The 20252-nt window shown below is 43.9% G+C and overlaps 1 protein-coding gene across 2 annotated transcripts in view; it reads right to left on the reverse strand.

The window, feature by feature from the left end:
- Positions 1–915: 915 nt before the first annotated feature.
- The window catches only part of LOC139567061 (polypeptide N-acetylgalactosaminyltransferase-like 6), a 248444-nt gene continuing 229107 nt past the window's right edge, over positions 916–20252 (reverse strand). For both annotated transcript variants that reach the window (XM_071388506.1, XM_071388504.1), the window contains exons 9-13: positions 11470–11577; positions 10986–11207; positions 4866–4982; positions 3290–3439; positions 916–1860 (exon numbers count right to left, since the gene is read on the reverse strand). In XM_071388506.1, coding sequence (XP_071244607.1) covers positions 1687–1860; positions 3290–3439; positions 4866–4982; positions 10986–11207; positions 11470–11577 — 771 coding nt within the window. In that variant the 3' untranslated portion in view covers positions 916–1686. The remainder of the gene's footprint in view (positions 1861–3289; positions 3440–4865; positions 4983–10985; positions 11208–11469; positions 11578–20252) is intronic.

Below are 20252 nucleotides of genomic sequence, written 5' to 3' on the forward strand. Positions count from 1 at the left end.
AAAAATATATATAAAAATAAATAAATAAAAAAAATCTGTGAAAATGTACAAATTATCCAATGGATTATGATAATTTTCTAGTAAGAAAAGGAGGTGCAAAAAAACATTTAATTTCCTCCTATTTTAATTTGCTCCATGGCTCAGGCAGCCAAGTGGAACAAAGGCTGTCATCTCAGTGGCGAAGAGGAATAACACTGCAGCTGTTTCTGATTAATAAACAATGCCATGCTGGTGGGTGGTAACATTCAAATATAACCCAGCACTGAAACGAAACGTAGGCTGAAAATAACCTGTATGTCATATCATAAGAAAAGACTGTATTCACATGGATTTGCAGAAAGTGGGCAGGTTGGATGTGTCACTTCAAGCCCAAATATATCATACTTTGACTAAAACGATGACTTATTGAATTAAATTGTTGGCCAAACACCATGGGTAAGCTCTGGCCATCATCATCTTTCAGCTCAAAAAAGTGGATTTCTACTGGTGTGGGCGAATAAAGGGATTGATGAAGATGAACAAAAAGAACAACTCCCTGGTCAAATTGGTAGGCCACCCAGTGGGTGTGTTTCTGGAATTGTATCAAATGTATACATTGTGAACAAGGGAGCCACACCCGCAAAACCTTGTTATGCACGTGCATAGGGTAAGTCTGAATAGAAAATACTAAGAAGTGCTGAAATCAAAACGTGTAAAAAAGGCATACATTTCCTAAGGCAGAATCGTCCCATTAGTGCACATGTAGACGAGTTTTGAAAACTCTTCAAAAGAGGGCACACAATCATCACTTTTGAATGAGCACCCACATGCATCATCATACGTCCATGGGCGTCTTCTTGGCTGCTATCTCCATGTAATATCATTGTGAGATGGGTCATCATATAAATACTCACACACGCCATACAATTGCAACAATTCATGTATTTTTTTCACATTTTATTCATGTTTACTACATCATTTTCATTGGCTGAACTTCACAACTTCAAATCGTACAATCACGGGGACCAGAAATCTGAAAAACCCATTCAAGTATACACTTAATAAATTATTGTTCTTAAAAAAAAAAGACAAAATAAATTAGCACAAAATAAATACGAATAAAATAATCATGGAAAATAAATAGCCTTACAAAATTGAGCAAATTATTCATGAGCCTCCGATATAGTACAAATCCACCATGCGATCTGGAGAGAGTGACAGTTGGAACATTCCTTTTTCAACCTGATACAAATAAATCCAGTCTACTAGACCTGCTGTGTTTGACCTTTGACCCATAGAGGACCTAGAGGACAGTGTTCTGGAGGTTTCTGTGTCCTCGACCAGCAAGGTGCCTCTGTGTGGCGGCTTAGCTTGGGTCTAGTCTAGTCTGGTTGGTTCTCTGAGGAAACGCGACCTTGAACGTCCCATCAGCCCATGTGGCAGAACCAGGCAGAATCCCAAAATCTCTTTCAGTCAGGAAGGAGTCTTTATCCTCCATTTTGGATCTGATCCCATCGGGCAGAGGATCCGTCAGACAGAGCAGAAACGTAGCCCCAGCCCCCCCATCCCCTTCTCTTCCACTTTGTAGCCCCCACGTTGATGAGCTGGGGGGTCTGGGAGACAGGACCGCTAGCTAACTGGCTGGCCGCTTGCTGCTACAATGCACACGTTTGTTGTTTTTTTGTCATGGGGGTTGGCGCCTGGTTCCTAGGAGCTGGCAGCCGCAGCGCTGTTGAATTTGTCCAGGACGGTGGCGTTGACTCTCTGGAACAGCCACTGCTGTGTCTCCGACCCAGGGTCGCATTTATTCATGAAAATCCTCTTATCACTGGGACTGCAGTCCATGCAACCGCTGCTCACCAGGTGGTACAGCAATTTATCCTGTATGTGTTGGTCCAGACAGAGAGAGAGAGAGACACAGAGCGCAAAACAAAAAGCATGAGGTAGAGAGAGAGAGAGAGAGAGAGAGACACACACACACAGAGCGCAAAACAAAAAGCATGAGGTAGAGAGAGAGAGACAGAGAGAGAGAGAGAGCAGGAGGCAGAGAGAGAGAGAGAGAGCAGGAGGCAGAGAGAGAGAGAGAAGGGAGGAAAAGAAGGATTGAGATAAATTATTCAAATAAAGTAGAGACAGGTAAGCCTGTCTCTGGCAGACAGGCTGCTGTTTAATCCTGCTCTCTCATCTCCCACTCCCTTCAAACAGATTACAGACGGGGAGCTGAGCAACTGACTGCAACACGGTTTTTCCTCCCTCCATTCTAATCTGAGTTTACTTCATTTCATGGAGAGGGGTCTGCATTTGGGAGTTAAACTAGGCTGAGAAATATGAGTTCAACACACAAGAGTTTTTAAACCCAAAGCTTCAATGGACCATTACATTCATTTTCTGAATGTTTATTCTTTGGGTTCATCCTCCCTCGCATGACAGAAAGGGAAAAGTAACAAATTCAGCTGCAAAAGAAAGAGGAATTGAATGAAGTACGAATCGTTGAAAACTGACAACACAAAATAAAAACACGTCCCTGGCTTCCGATAAAAGATTATCTATGGTGATTGCGAACTCTTAAATATAGCCAGTGGTGGATTCAAACTGTAAAAGGATTCTCTGGGGAGGGATAAAGTTGTGGAGAAAGATGAGGAGGTGGAGAACGCCTCAGAGGTACTTGGCAGTCATTTTGTTCTTGTATCATGCGTCCGCCTTCCTGATTTACAATGTTCACGCAGCCTCAAGGCCTCCGTGCACTGTGCAAGCCCAACTCAGCCCTTTAATAAGCGGCTATTGCATCTGTGTAGCCTGAGTTCAAGACCTGACTGTGTTGTCTTGCCACGGTAATGGAGGTGGCAAACAGATCTGGGACTCACGCTGGCATCTGTGCACCTCAACCTCATCGAGTCATTCTAGGCAGAACCTGAAGAGAGATGGGACTGTAATGACATTCTGATTTTGCGTTGAGTAAACATTCATCTCTCCTCCCTAAACGATGTGGAGGAAATAGGAGTGGTGCCACGATAAAATAAGTCCTCTATTACTTCCCTCTACCTGGAACGCAGCAGTAAAAACGCAGTGTACATCTTTTCTGTCTGATGACTTTGATATTGTGTACCGTCCTGTGGTTGTGGTAGTAATCTGAATGATGAGGTGTTTGATGTGGTGTTATAACAGTAATCATACTGTTGACTTTCTGTTGATTATTGATTATTTATTGATAATTTACGTTCCACATGGAATATAAAGCCAAAACAGAAGTAAAGTAAGTACCATAGAGATACAATATAATCGTGTTCTATTTAATTCTGTTTAAAGTTACCTTCCTATAGCTCCAGTGCTGGTTGCCCTTCATGCCGTGGCAGTCGTACAGTGTGACAGGGGAACTCTGGGAGATGGAGTCAAAGCAGAACTTCCTGGTGTGGAGAGGATCCCCTGGCCTGATGTCCTCTCTCCAGCCAAATGTAAATATCTGAGTACAAAAGAGTACACAGGCACAGCATGGTATCCAAGTTCCGTTATGAGATTCACAGTATGACTACCCTAAAGGTCATTTTAGAGGCGGATGAACATGAGGACAAGAATGTGGTGATGATCTGTTCAGATTTAACAGTAAACAGCAGGAACATTAGTTGCATATGAAGCAATCGCCGGCTACAGTACCCTAAACTTGTTTTGTATTAAAGGAAAATGCCAATTGACTGACGGACTGAATGATTAACAGGCCGGTGATGTGCTATAGTATAGACCACACCCCGCTATACAGTATAATATAGTATAGACAACACTGTACCATACAGTATAGTATAGACGAAACCCTACTATATAGTACAATATAGTACAGACTACACCCTACTATACAGTATAATATAGTATATACTACACCCTGCTATTAAGTATAATATAGTATAGACAACACTGTACCATACAGTATAGTATAGAGTACACCCTACTATACAGTATAATATAGACTGCATCCTACTATACAGTATAATATAGTATAGACTACACCCTACTATACAGTATAACATAGTATAGACTACACCACGCTATACAGTATAATATAGTATAGACTACATCCTACTATGCAGTATAATATAGTATAGACTACACCCTACTATACAGTATAATATAGTATAGACTACACCCTACTATACAGTATAACATAGTATAGACTACACCACGCTATACAGTATAATATAGTATAGACTACATCCTACTATGCAGTATAATATAGTATAGACTACACCCTACTATACAATATAATATAGTATAGACTACATTGTACCACAGATTTTAATATAGTATAGACTACACCCTAATATACAGTATAATATAGTATAGACTACACCCAACTATACAGTATAATATAGTATATACTACACCCTGCTATACAGTATAATACAGTATAGACAACACTGTACCATACAGTATAGTATAGACTACACCCTACTATACAGTATAATATACTATAGACTACACCCTACTATACAGTATAATATAGTATAGACTACTCCCTACTATACAGTATAATATAGACTACACCCTACTTTACACTATAATATAGTATAGACTACACTGTACCACAGTTTCATATAGTATAGACTACACCCTAATATACAGTATAATATAGTATATACACTACACCCTACTATACAGTAAAATATAGTATAGACTACACCCTACTATAAAGTATAATATAGTATAGACTACACCCTACTATACAGTATAATATAGTATAGACTACACGCTACTATACAGTATAATATAGTATAGAATACACCCTACTGTACAGTATAATATAGATTATACCCTACTATACAGTATAATATAGTATAGAATACACCCTACTATACAGTATAATGTAGTATACAGTACACGGCTCCGGTTGTACCTACCTGTTCGTGTGCCCAGGTGCGTTCAGCCCCCTCCTTCAGACAGGCGTCCAGTCGCAGCTCTGTCCCTGTGGGGCCGTGCTTGGAGTCTATACACAGACCTGATGCAGCGTTACGAATCTACAAGGACACAAAGAGAGGGAGGGCTCAGTTAAAACCAAACACACACTTTGAAGCCTCCCAAAAACAGCGAAAGGGAGGCCTCGGTGAAGACTTGCACGCGCCCGCCCGCCCCCCAGCCACCCACCCACCCACCCACCCACCCACCCACCCACCCACCCACCCACCCACCCACCCACCCACCACACACACACACACACACACACACACACACACACACACACACACACACACACACACACACACACACACACACCATGCAATATACATCTATAGATGTAGAGACCACAGGATGAGATACTCCGGCTTCTCTCTAACGCTCAACGCTCTGATCACAGGACTCCAGTGTATAGTGAGTGGAATCCATGGAAACCTTCCAAACACACTGTACACAGTAACTTAGTACAAGCAGCCAACTATCTATACACAGTACGTGGTTTTAAGTAACAGCGTATGATCTGACATGGTATCAAAGCTCTCACAGTTTGCTGACAAGATCTACTCTCACCAGTGACTGTAAGAGATAAGCTAATTCGTTCCTGGAGCATCTTCCTCCCTCTAAGCCGGAGTTAATAGGCGCCCCCTACTGTGAAAACTTGAAAAGTTTCAGAGTTACTCGGCTCTCAAACACATTTGATTGACTGTGTCATTTGCCTCATTCTCTTTCTAGCATTCAGGTGAGCTTGGCTCGTGTCACAGTATGGCTCAATAATGCATGAATCCAGATGCACTGCATCTAAAGTAGCCTGGTCTCTGTCTGTCTCTGTGGCCCTCACTAACACATTCAGAGGAGAGAGGACAAAGGAGGAGAGTGAGTTAGAGTGTGTGTGAGAGAGAGAGAGAGAGAGAGAGAGAGAGAGAGAGAGAGAGAGAGAGAGAGAGAGAGAGAGAGAGAGAGAGAGAGAGAGAGAGAGAGAGAGAGAGAGAGAGAGAGAGAGAGAGAGAGAGAGAGAGAGAGAGAGGAATGGTTGGAGAGAGGAGATCCTACAGGGTCAGAGTGAGACACTGTATTTGACAGGAAGGAGACCAGGGATGGAATACTCAGAGGTGTTTTGCACAGGGTTGACTCTTATAAAAGTTGTTACCCCTGCTTGCCACTAGATGGGGCCAAAGACATTAGCTAGGGCTGTAGCAAATAATGGTGATTGCTTGACTGTTGGTGTGGAGAATGTCTGACAACAACGCTATGGTTGGCTCTGAAAATGTTGATTATAAAAATGTAACTCAATGTCAGCTCTCCTCAATGTTGTGCATGTTTTCTAATAACAGAGTACAGAGTACGTCTTTTATTTGGGTCAGGATAACCGGTTTCTTTTGTGGAGTTGAGATTAAAACTCTTGAGCTGTGAAAAATGGAGCAACAAAAACGTAATGACAGATAAATTCTCTACAAAATGGCGACACATTTCTTGCCTCAGTGCTTTCTGCCTCTTTGGTTGCTCCTGCATCTAAACTAGAGAGGCTCTCCCCTTTTCCCATCATGAAGGAGTGAAATATTTAAGACAAGTGATTTCACCTTTCCTCTTGAACAACAACAGAAACATCCATGAGGTACAGGTCAGATGTGACCAATTTTCTACAGGCAGCCCCATCTCTGGAAGGTCACATCGTCACCCACACATAGTTCCACTCTGAGATAAGATTGCTTATATTCTCTAGGATGCAGCCAATGAGAAAAGACAGGGAAATACTGTTTTCCTGACATAGACCTAATTCAATCGGACACTATTCCAAAAGGATGATACATACCAACAATGCAAATCTTTGTTGCAAAGTTCTACAGTATTTTACATGGCAACCAATAATAAGAATTTAGTCCTTTGCATTTTGCAATTCAGAAACTTCAAATAATCAAACTCCCTCAGCCTGCCACCCGCATCGACAAAGTGCATTTAACCACAGGGTCATTAGGAGTAAACTGCTGATCGCTCTGAAAGACCAATAATGGTGTGCGAATTGTACTGCATAATGGGCCTTCACTCTCCACTTTTCCCAAGCCTCATCTGTCTGAAATGGGCCCAGGAGCAAAACACAGTGCTTATCCCTGATGCCATGCCTATCAACATGCCAGCGCTGATCTGGAGACATAGTTAGAGCCGAATCAAAAGGCCTGATGATTGCATCACTTGAAGTGATTTAGACCTATTGAAGGAGCCGTTGTGGGGAGGGAGGCAGATTGGATGGTAGGGAGGGAGTCAGATCGACAGCCCCCTATTTACCCAGTCTGCACAGCTCTAAGGCGTCGAGAAGGCTGACCCCTGATCGTCATCCTCTCTCTCTCTCTCTCTCTCTCTCTCTCTCTCTCTCTCTCTCTCTCTCTCTCTCTCTCTCTCTCTCTCTCTCTCTCTCTCTCTCTCTCTCTCTCTCGCTCTCTCTCTCTCTCTCTCTCTCGCTCTCTCTCTCTCTCTCTCTCTCTCTCTATGAGAGATCTTTATAGTTCCATAGATCAGGTGGGGTGACAGCGGGGGCACAGGCGGGATGACAGGCAGGGTGAGAGCCAGAGAAGAGATGGCACATGAAGCTGTCAGCCTGATGATAAAATTACTATCATCCTCACCCGGGGGAGGAAAGAGGAGATATTTACCTACTGTGCAAACATTTTCTCATCAAGAGGTACACCGCTTCATTTCTTATTTACTATCCATTTTCACCTCTGGCTAATACGGAAGGGGTGGTTAATCAGCGGGGACGGGAATAAGCTGGGACTTGTGTTGTGTGTGTGTGTGTGCTTGTACAATTTGTGCTAATGGCCTTGTAGACGTGAATAGCGAAGAGTGGGAAAGGTGGGTCACCGTTGAGACGGCCTTCCATTCTACCTATTATCATTAGTACCCTGACCCAGGGGCCAGGACGTCAGAAAAACATAGAAAGAATAGAATCCAATTATATGTAATGCAAAATTAATTTCATTTTTCATATTAACATACAACGTGTTCGCCGTGAGGCTTCTGAAATGTTTCAGTGGCTTGAGAGGAGGATGTGGTTTCCTTCCGGCACATAGGATGAATTAATTAGTGAATGATGTATCCCAGGTCCATCTAACCATCTATCAGTGATGATTAAAACCAATCCTGCACAAAACCTCCCTATGGAAAAAAACTGGTTGGGAAACAATCTCCATGAATACCTGATTCTTAGCCTGGAATCCCCACTATTTACAGTTGAAGTCGGAAGTTTACATACACTTAGGTTGGAGTCATTAAATCTTGTTTTTCAACCACTCCACAAATTTGGTCATCAAAAAGAACAGAGGACCAAGGCACTCTTCGTATAATTAATTACATTTAATTAATTATATGAAGAGTGCCTTGGTGCTCCTTTCTTTTTGATGACCAATTTAAACCTTTTACCAAAGAGCACCTTCTGTCTACCAACATTTACTATTGGGTACCTTAGTAGCACTTCCCTTCCTCCTCTTTCCACTCCACAAATTTCTTGTTAACAAACTATAGTTTTGGCAAGCCGGTTAGGACATCTACTTTGTGCATGCCACAAGTAATTTTTCCAACAATTGTTTACAGACAGATTATTTAGCTTATATTTCACTGTATCACAATTCCAGTGGGTCAGAAGTTTACATACACTAAGTTGACTGTGCCTTTAAACAGCTTGGAAAATTCCAGAAAATTATGTCATGGCTTTAGAAGCTTCTGATAGGCTAATTGACAACATTTGAGTCAATTGGAGGTGTACCTGTGGATGTACTTCAAGGCTACCTTCAAACTCAGTGCCTCTTTGCTTGACATCATGGGAAAATCAAAAGAAATCAGCCAAGACCTCAGAAAAAAAATTGTAGACCTCCACAAGTCTGGTTCTTCCTTGGGAGCAATTTCCAAATGCCTGAAGGTACCACGTTCATCTGTACAAACAATAGTACACAAGTATAAACACCATGGGACAACGCAGCCGTCATACAGCTCAGGAAGGAGACGCGTTCTGTCTCCTAGAGATGAACGTACTTTGGTGCGAAAAGTGCAAATCAATCCCAGAACAGCAGGACCCTGTGAAGATGCTGGAGGAAACAGGTACAAAGGTACCTATATTCACAGTCAAACGAGTCCTATATCGACATAACCTGAAAGGCCGCTCAGCAAGGAAGAAGCCACTGCTCCAAAACCGCCATAAAAAAGCCAGACTACAGTTTGCAACTGCACATGGGGACAAAGATTGTACTTCTTGGAGAAATGTCCTCTGGTCTGATGAAACAAAAATAGAACTGTTTGGCCACAATGACCATTGTTATGTTTGGAGGAAAAAGGGGGAGGCTTGCAAGCCGAAGAACACCATCCCAACCGTGAAGCACGGGGGTGGCAGCATCATGTTGTGGGGGTACTTTGCTGCAGGAGGGAATGGTGCACTTCACAAAATAGATGGCATCATGAGGACGGAAAATTATATGGATATATTGAAGCAAATTCTCAAGACATCAGTCAGGAAGTTAAAGCTTGGTCACAAATGGGTCTTCCAAATGGACAATGACCCCAAGCATACTTCCAAAGTTGTGGCAAAATGGCTTAAGGACAACAAAGTCAAGCTATTGGAGTGGCCATCACAAAGCCCTGACCTCAATCCCATAGAAAGATTGTGGGCAGAACTGAAAAAGCGTGTGCGAGCAAGGAGGCCTACAAACCTGACTCAGTTACACCAGCTCTGTCAGGAGAAATGGGACAAAATTCCCCCAACTTATTGTGGGAAGCTTGTGGAAGGCTACCCGAAACGTTTGACCCAAGTTAAACAATTTAAAGGCAATGCTACCAAATACTAATTGAGTGTATGTAAACTTCAGACCCCTGGGAATGTGATGAAAGAAATAAAAGCTGAAATAAATCATTCTCTCTACTATAATTCTGACATTTCACATTCTTAAAATAAAGTGGTGATCCTAAATTACCTAAAACAAGGAATTTTTACTGAGATTAAATGTCAGGGATTGTGAAAAAATAGAGTTTAAATGTATTTGGCTAAGGTGTATGTAAACTTCCGACTTCAACTGTAAATGGTGAAAGGAGCATACGCGTGTGGATTCCAGGCAACCTGATTCCAGCTCCTGCATTTATGGGTATGATTGCCTGAGGCTAGATCCCATCCTCACAGAGCGCAGATAGAGTGAGATTGTGTGTGTGTGCCAGAGAACAGACAGAGTGAGATAGTAATAAAATGCCAAGGCCATCTCCAGCCCCATCCCTTCACAGGTAACACAGAGAGGCATTATATATATCTCAGAATACGATGCAGCAAACTGCATGTCATGTTTATGGACAATGTAAAGTAAAATCTGCTACTTATGGTTTCTGGGGGTAGTGAAGCAGAAAGTCCAGCTGTGTCCGTTTTGTGACACTGTCTACTCTAAAACATTTCATTAGCAGGCTGCTGGCTGCCTGTCCCATATGAGAAACGCATTACGTCTCAGCGAGCACCAGACATTCATAAATCAATGAACATGGAAGAGTCCCAAATGGCACCCTATTCCCTATATAGTGCACAATATTAGGCCATGGTCAAAAGCAATGCACTATAAAGGGAATAGGGTGGCATTTGGGATACAGCTCTGGTAGAATAATAGCCTTCCGTGACACACCTGTGGAGGCATTCAGGGACTGTCTCTTAGCTGATGTATTGGTGTCTGGAAATAGATTAATTCATTACAATACCAGCTAAAAATACGCAAGAAACCAAATCAGTCTGTGGATACTGCTCAGACTTAGCTGTTATTGGTGGCATGTAAGACAGTGGGTTTATGTAGGCCTAAGTATTGTGAGAAGTCCTATTATTTGTATCAATGCCTCAGTAAGTGACCTCGAAAACATGACCTGACATTTCATTTTGGATTCTAAGGTAATCACATGTGCTTTTATATGCCTTTGTATGCTTTTCTGTTCGTGTGTGTGTGTGTACCGGCTCTTGCGAGTGTGTTCATTCGTTCTGTAGGTGCGTTAGCTCGGTCTGTGTGCGTACGTGCTCTTGTCTGTGTGTGGTGGTTCTGTGTGTATTCCTAACTTCCTACCTCTCCCCAGGCGGCAGGCAGCGGCTCCACAGCGGGGTAGTACTTGGCCAGGTCCCAGGCCACAGCGTTCATGTACCACTTGAAGTCTTTACACTTGAGGTGTCTCCTCAGCTCCTTCTGGGCCGTCAGGTCCCCGGTGGACAGGTGGCGGTACTCTGGGCGACGCTGGTAGATGAACTCTGTGTACTCATCCATCCATGTCTCAGCCACCCTCTTCAGGTTCTGCGATAAGGGAGAGAGACAGTGAGGGAAAGATGGAGTAAGGCGATGCGACTGTCTATTTGTGTTTAGCTTATCACAGCACAGGTCACAGTGCGCCGAGTTAGTCAGACCTCATCTTAAATCAGATAGTCAAACTGAGGATGTAGGTCCAGCCATCTATCAGCCATGTGCCAATTAACTAATAGACAACCAGTCAAAATGGCCGCATGTTAGCCATAACCAGTTGATGGAAGCAGTGTATTGACTGGTCAGTCTAACTTACTCTGGCTAGGCTTGTTCCCGACGGCACTTTGTAGGGGACGTATTTCCTGTAGATATGTCCTACTCGGGAGCATGGTACGTCGTACATACTGCCCCCACACATCCATACCTGAATGGAGATGGAACACAAATAATACCTCAGTACATTACTTCAAAAGCTTTCTGTCAGCCTGCTAGCTATATGTCTAAGCAAGGCCGCAAAACCGTTGTAACTCAACCAACCGTGTGCTGTAAGTAGGGTTGCAAAATTTCAGGAACATTTCATACATTTTCTGGTTTTCCAGAATACCTGGTTGGATGATTCTGGATTTCCTGCTTATTCCCTCCTGATTCTAGGATTTCGGGAGAAATCAGAGAATTTATTGAAAGTTCCCGGAATTTTGCAACCCTAGTTGTAAGCACGGAAGTAAAGAAAGAAAAGAAAAAAACACATCTTGTTTTTCCTATTGTTCCAGAAAGGAATCACAGGAATCTTTCCATTTCAAAGCCCTGAGTGATTGTGGACTGAGTTCAGAGTGAGGACATTGTTGTTGAAATGGTTGTGTAGATGGGTTTGTGTTCTGTTTGTTGCAAGACCCTAATACAGACAACCTATTGTCCCTCTGTCCACACTTGAAGTGGATTCCCACTTTGTCTGCTTGGCAGGGCCACATTATAAGCCTCTTTGAGCGGAGGGACTGAAAGGAATCCTATTTCCAGAGCACTCCGCTCAATACCCCTCTTTCCTGCATCAAAGGAAGAGAAAGACGAGGAAGGAAGAGGGCAGGTGTCAGTAGTGCTACTCTGAACTCCTTCAGTCTGCTATCCTCTCCCTTACTGTCTCCCTCGCTCTATCATCCTCCCTATGCCTCTCTTTATCTCTTCATGTCCCTCCATTCTTTCTCATTCCTCTCCCCTCCCTCTCTCACCCCTCCTTCTTTCAAACTTGGCATCTTGATTAGAATTAGAGTGGTCATGCTGAGTCTTTGGAAAGGACCCTGGGACATTTCACCTCTCCTCCGCGTCTCCTCCTCTCTCCCGCTGTGTGTGTGTGTGAGCGCTCCACTTCTCTCCCTGCTCTGCCATATCAAAACGAGGCAGGGTGCTTTCCTGTGGAGCCTCAGGTTAATGGTCAAGCTGGCTTTACAGGCGTCATTGACACGGCAGCATGGAATCCAAGATGGCAGCATGTTGTTTGTCTGTCGTTTGTCTGTGACTAGTACATTTTAACCTACTAATAATCTATTTATTTATGGTTGCGTAACTTCGTTGTTGTGTAGTGCAAACTATTTTATTTTTGCTGGTGTAAAGATCATGGGCCCTCCTCAACTCGGCACTTCATTACTTGAAGTTTACCAAAGTAACCCTATCTCTGGCTGGCCTGAGTTCCTCCTTCGTCCGCGGAGTGTCTTGTCCAAGCTGCTCCTTTTTGCTCTTCGCCTGGCTGTCAGTGGCAGCTCAACCCGTTCACTCTATCGCCCTCAACACCCAATCTACTCACGCGCGCAAACACTCACATTGACTCACATACACGCTGTCCCTCTCTCCACTTACCTTCGTTGGCCTCTTATTTTTCTGACAATTTACGTGGTATTGCTTTGTGCACTGACTTTACTGAACTCTGGAGAAAACGAACATTGTCGCAGGGTGAGTACATCTGACAATGTGCTCTGCCGTCCATTAGACATTTTGTCTGCAGGAACTCGCTCTTTTTTACTCGGTCCACTCGTCCAAGTGCCGATGCATTTGTGGCATGATGCGAACAGTACGAACTTGTGTCACTACCAAAGTCTAATGGTTTTAAATGACTGTTTTGTATTGTCTGGAAACTCACTTGTAGAATTCGCTTGCAGTAGGTCTCTTAAAAAAGAGAAGCCGTGCAAGGTTATTAAACAGAGGTGCCTAGTTATTCTTCTGTTGTTGATATCAGGTAACGTGCAACCTAACCCTGGCCCTGATATGCAATGTCTCCAAACCCCCTCTGATTTTAAATCAAGATCTGGTTTTGGTATTTTTCATTTAAATGTACGCAGCCTGTTGTCAAAAATTGATGGGGTTAGGATTTGGGCTAAATCAACTGATGCTGATGTAATTGTGTTTTCTGAAACCTGGCTCAGCAAGTCTATTTTTGATAAGGATATTTGTATAAGTGGTTACAATGTTTATCGCACTGATCGGGTTAAGAAAGGTGGGGGTGTGGCTATATATGTAAAATCTAAATTCCATGTAAGTGTGGCAAAGTCTGAAACTATTTGTAAACAGTTGGAATTTCTTGCTTTGAATATTGAGGTTTCAAAGGGCCTCTCTATAACTGTGATTGGCTGTTATAGACCCCCCTCTGCTCTCGGTGATGCATTTTCTTCTCTGATTCACCTTATGTCTAAACTTCTTTACAGTGAAATGATCTTGATTGGTGATCTCAACTGGTGTTGGTTAAAGCCGGTGTCTGATGATTTAAAAATGTTTTGTAATTCTATGAATCTTACCCAGTTGATTAACTCACCCACTCGCCCAAATCTTAAATGCCCAGATAAATCTACATTTACATTTACATTTAAGTCATTTAGCAGACGCTCTTATCCAGAGCGACTTACAAATTGGTGCATTCACCTTATGATATCCAGTGGAACAACCACTTTACAATAGTGCATCTAACTCTTTTAAGGGGGGGGGGGGGTTAGAAGGATTACTTTATCCTATCCTAGGTATTCCTTAAAGAGGTGGGGTTTCAGGTGTCTCCGGAAGGTGGTGATTGACTCCGCTGACCTGGCGTCGTGAGGGAGTTTGTTCCACCATTGGGGTGCCAGAGCAGCGAACAGTTTTGACTGGGCTGAGCGGGAACTGTACTTCCTCAGAGGTAGGGAGGCGAGCAGGCCAGAGGTGGATGAACGCAGTGCCCTTGTTTGGGTGTAGGGCCTGATCAGAGCCTGAAGGTACGGAGGTGCCGTTCCCCTCACAGCTCCGTAGGCAAGCACCATGGTCTTGTAGCGGATGCGAGCTTCAACTGGAAGCCAGTGGAGAGAGCGGAGGAGCGGGGTGACGTGAGAGAACTTGGGAAAGTTGAACACCAGACGGGCTGCGGCGTTCTGGATGAGTTGTAGGGGTTTATTGGCACAGGCAGGGAGCCCAGCCAACAGCGAGTTGCAGTAATCCAGACGGGAGATGACAAGTGCCTGGATTAGGACCTGCGCCGCTTCCTGCGTGAGGCAGGGTCGTACTCTGCGAATGTTGTAGAGCATGAACCTACAGGAACGGGTCACCGCCTTGATGTTAGTTGAGAACGACAGGGTGTTGTCCAGGATCACGCCAAGGTTCTTAGCACTCTGGGAGGAGGACACAATGGAGTTGTCAACCGTGATGGCGAGATCATGGAACGGGCAGTCCTTCCCCGGGAGGAAGAGCAGCTCCGTCTTGCCGAGGTTCAGCTTGAGGTGGTGATCCGTCATCCACACTGATATGTCTGCCAGACATGCAGAGATGCGATTCACCACCTGGTTATCAGAGGGGGGAAAGGAGAAGATTAATTGTGTGTCGTCTGCATAGCAATGATAGGAGAGACCATGTGAGGATATGACAGAGCCAAGTGACTTGGTGTATAGCGAGAATAGGAGAGGGCCTAGAACAGAGCCCTGGGGGACACCAGTGGTGAGAGCACGTGGTGCGGAGACAGATTCTCGCCACGCCACCTGGTAGGAGCGACCTGTCAGGTAGGACGCAATCCAAGCGTGGGCCGCGCCGGAGATGCCCAGCTCGGAGAGGGTGGAGAGGAGGATCTGATGGTTCACAGTATCAAAGGCAGCCGATAGGTCTAGAAGGATGAGAGCAGAGGAGAGAGAGTTAGCTTTAGCAGTGCGGAGCGCCTCCGTGACACAGAGAAGAGCAGTCTCAGTTGAATGACTAGTCTTGAAACCTGACTGATTTGGATCAAGAAGGTCATTCTGAGAGAGATAGCAGGAGAGCTGGCCAAGGACGGCACGTTCAAGAGTTTTGGAGAGAAAAGAAAGAAGGGATACTGGTCTGTAGTTGTTGACATCGGAGGGATCGAGTGTAGGTTTTTTCAGAAGGGGTGCAACTCTCGCTCTCTTGAAGACGGAAGGGACGTAGCCAGCGGTCAAGGATGAGTTGATGAGCGAGGTGAGGTAAGGGAGAAGGTCTCCGGAAATGGTCTGGAGAAGAGAGGAGGGGATAGGGTCAAGCGGGCAGGTTGTTGGGCGGCCGGCCGTCACAAGACGCGAGATTTCATCTGGAGAGAGAGGGGAGAAAGAGGTCAAAGCACAGGGTAGGGCAGTGTGAGCAGAACCAGCGGTGTCGTTTGACTTAGCAAACGAGGATCGGATGTCGTCGACCTTCTTTTCAAAATGGTTGACGAAGTCATCAGCAGAGAGGGAGGAGGGGGAGGAGGATTCAGGAGGGAGGAGAAGGTGGCAAAGAGCTTCCTAGGGTTAGAGGCAGATGCTTGGAATTTAGAGTGGTAGAAATTGGCTTTAGCAGCAGAGACAGAAGAGGAGAATGTAGAGAGGAGGGAGTGAAAGGATGCCAGGTCCGCAGGGAGGCGAGTTTTCCTCCATTTCCGCTCAGCTGCCCGGAGCCCTGTTCTGTGAGCTCGCAATGAGTCGTCGAGCCACGGAGCAGGAGGGGAGGACCGAGCCGGCCTGGAGGATAGGGGACATAGAGAGTCAAAGGATGCAGAAAGGGAGGAGAGGAGGGTTGAGGAGGCAGAATCAGGAGATAGGTTGGAGAAGGTTTGAGCAGAGGGAAGAGATGATAGGATGGAAGAGGAGAGAGTAGCGGGGGAGAGAGAGCGAAGGTTGGGACGGCGCGATACCATCCGAGTAGGGGCAGTGTGGGAAGTGTTGGATGAGAGCGAGAGGGAAAAGGATACAAGGTAGTGGTCGGAGACTTGGAGGGGAGTTGCAATGAGATTAGTGGAAGAACAGCATCTAGTAAAGATGAGGTCAAGCGTATTGCCTGCCTTGTGAGTAGGGGGGGAAGGTGAGAGGGTGAGGTCAAAAGAGGAGAGGAGTGGAAAGAAGGAGGCAGAGAGGAATGAGTCAAAGGTAGACGTGGGGAGGTTAAAGTCACCCAGAACTGTGAGAGGTGAGCCATCCTCAGGAAAGGAACTTATCAGGGCGTCAAGCTCATTGATGAACTCTCCAAGGGAACCTGGAGGGCGATAAATGATAAGGATGTTAAGCTTGAAAGGGCTGGTAACTGTGACAGCATGGAATTCAAAGGAGGCGATAGACAGATGAGTCAGGGGAGAAAGAGAGAATGTCCACTTGGGAGAGATGAGGATCCCAGTGCCACCACCCCGCTGACCAGAAGCTCTCGGGGTGTGCGAGAACACGTGGGCAGACGAGGAGAGAGCAGTAGGAGTAGCAGTGTTATCAGTGGTAATCCATGTTTCCGTCAGTGCCAAGAAGTCGAGGGACTGGAGGGAAGCATAGGCTGAGATGAACTCTGCCTTGTTGGCCGCAGATCGGCAGTTCCAGAGGCTGCCTGAGACCTGGAACTCCACGTGGGTCGTGCGCGCTGGGACCACCAGGTTAGAGTAGCAGCGGCCACGCGGTGTGAAGCGTTTGTATGGTCTGTGCAGAGAGGAGAGAACAGGGATAGACAGACACATAGTTGACAGGCTACAGAAGAGGCTACGCTAATGCAAAGGAGATTGGAATGACAAGTGGACTACACGTCTCGAATGTTCAGAAAGTTAAGCTTACGTTGCAAAAAATCTTATTGACTAAAATGATATAGTACTGCTGGCTGGTGAAATAGGCTAGCTAGCAGTGGCTGCGTTGTTGACTTTGTTTGAAAGTGTAACTGGCTAGGTAACCTCTAACTGGCTAGGTAACCTCGACAATTACTCTAGACTACACAATTATCTTGGATACAAAGACGGCTATGTAGCCAGCTAAGATCAAACAAATCAAACTGTTGTACTGTAATGAAATGAAATGTAATACTACCTGTGGAGCAAAGCGGAATGCAACTACTCGCTCCAACCCGGAAGTGCGTATCGTAGAGGGAGAGGCAATAGAAGTGTTGTTTCTTGTATTATTGTCTTTTGTGTCTTTAGAGGACTGCTTCACCTTAATGTCCCCTTTCCCTTTTCTTCTGTCCTTATTTTGTCCCACTTTGTCCCTTCTTTGTCCCTTCTTCTCTTCTACCAACTAGACACTCCTTGTTAGCTAGCTAGCTTCTTCCAGGAATGTCCCTAGCAACTGCCTAGCAACAGGTAAACAACTTAGCTAGCTAAGAAAACGGTATAATTTTATGAAAAATTGTTACTTTTCAAAAGCCTTTCTTCTTTGTTTGCTGCTTGTTTGGTCTCCTATTCAGTTTGCAGTTTTCTTTTGATTTTTTTTCGATGTACTTTACTCTAAAAAAACATTTAAATTTCAATATTTGTAGGAGCTCATCTTTTCAGCTGCTGCTGCTTAATTTGGAACTCCGGAACTACCGGAGTAGTAACAATCTACCCTGATTGATTTGATATTGACAAATGTTCCACATAAATATTCTGCGGTTGGTGTTTTTTGTAATGATTTAAGTGACCATTGTGCTGTTGTTGCTGTTAGAAATACTAAGGTTCCAAAGACAAATCCACGTTTTATTCGTAAAAGAAATTTGAAGTGTTTTAATGAGCAGGCTTTCTTTTCTTTCATGATTTGTTTTATTTTGACTGGAGCAAGATTGAGCTTATCCCTGATGTTGAAACTGCCTGGATATTCTTTCATGATGGTTTTTTCCAAATAGTAAACAAACATGCACCATTCCGCAGGTTCAGGGTTAAAGGGCGGGATAATCCATGGTTTTCTTCTGAGCTGTCTTGTATTATTCACGACCGTAATCTAGCCTGGGCTAAAGCAAGGAAATCTTGTTCTGATGCTGATTGGCTTATTTTTAGGCAGTTAAGAAACAAGTGTTCTTTTCTTCTCAGGAAGGCCAAGTCTGAATATTTTATGTCTGTTACCACTGATAACCTGAAGGACCCTAGAAAGATTTGGAATGCTATTAAGTCTATGTCTGGTAACAGTAATGTTAATGAATTACCGTCATGTGTTTTGAAGGACTCTGTTGCTATATATGACAAAACTGAAATGCTGAATTGTTTCAATGAGCACTTTGTATCATCTGGTAGGCTGTTTGATTCAGTGTCCTCTGTCTCTGTACAACCCTGGGTGGATGAACCAGTGTCCTCTGTCTCTGTACAACCCTGTGTGGATGAACCAGTGTCCTCTGTCTCTGTACAACCCTGTGTGGATGAACCAGTGAGAGCTGGTCAAACTTTTAGCTTTTTGCCATTCTCAGTGCAGGTGGTACATAAAGCCCTGAAATCCTTAGATCAGAGAAAGCCTGCAGGTCCTGATCTTTTGGATCCCTGCTTTTTAAATCTGGCAGCTGATTTCATAGCTTGAACCACTTACATATCTGTTCAATCTAACCCTGGAATGTAATGAAATTCCAAAGATCTGGAAATCAGCATTTGTCCTACCACTTTTAAAAGGGGGAGATCCAACTCTTTTAAATAATTATAGGCCAATCTCAAAGCTGTCACCCCTGGTGAAAATACTTGAAACCCTTGTAAGTGAACAGCTAAAAGAGTTTTTATTTACTAACTCTATTTGATCAATGTACCAATCTGGCTTCAGGAAGAAGCATAGCACAATTACAGCAGCCATGAAGGTTTTAAATGATATCACTGAAGCCCTTGACAAAAAACAGCACTGTGTCTCACTTTTTATTGATCTCTCTAAGGCTTTTGATACAGTTGATCATGCTATACTAAGGCAGAGATTGTTGAGTGTAGGTCTTTCAGAGCATGCAGTTGCATGGTTTGCTAACTATCTGTCTGATAGAACTCAGTCCACTCAATTTGATGGGCTTATGTCTGTTAAATTGTCTGTCCTGAATGGTGTGCCCCAAGGCTCTGTACTTGGTCCTCTCTTATTCACTATTTATATAAATGATTTAGACAAAAATGTCCAAAATGCACAACTTCATTTTTATGCTGATGATACTGTTATTTACTGTTGTGCCTCATCTCTTACAAAAGCTTTCCAGAACTTGCAAACTGCTTTTTATACTGTTCAACATACCTTGTGTCAATTGAAGCTTATCCTCAATACTGACAAAACTAAACTAATGGTGTTTTCTAATGCAAGAAATAGACCTCTGAACCTTTCACCTATTACTACCTGTCAGGGCAAGGAGATTGAGGTTGTAACCTCATATAAATATCTTGGAATTTTAATTGATGACGGCCTCTCTTTTAAATTGCATATTCAACAACTTACAAAAAAATTGAAGCTGAAATTGGGTTTTTATTTTAGGAATAAGGCCTGTTTTTCTTTTGAAGCCAGAAGAAGGCTAGTATCAGCTACATTTATGCCTTTACTAGACTATGGGGATATTTTATATATGAATGCTTCCACTCAGTGTTTGAGATCAATTGACACTCTTTACCATGGCACTTTGAGATTTATTTTAAACTGCAAAACCCTTACGCACCACTGCACTTTGTATACCAGGGTTGGCTGGCCTTCTCTAGTCACTCGTAGGCTCAGTCACTGGTATACTTTTATTTACAAAGCCATTTTGGGTTTACTACCTTTTTATTTTGGCATTTTTATTGTTCAGAAATGTGGTGGGTACTCTCTTCGTTCGCTGGACTTTATCCTGCTAACTGTTCCAAATGTCCGAACTGAATTTGGTAAAAGGTCTTTTATGTACTCTGCGCCATCGTCTTGGAACGCCTTACAAAATAATTTTAAACTGGAAGAACTTGTCCCGATTGGTGTTTTT

Source organism: Salvelinus alpinus, unplaced genomic scaffold (assembly GCF_045679555.1).
Source record: "Salvelinus alpinus unplaced genomic scaffold, SLU_Salpinus.1 scaffold_41, whole genome shotgun sequence".
Lineage (NCBI taxonomy): Eukaryota > Metazoa > Chordata > Actinopteri > Salmoniformes > Salmonidae > Salvelinus > Salvelinus alpinus.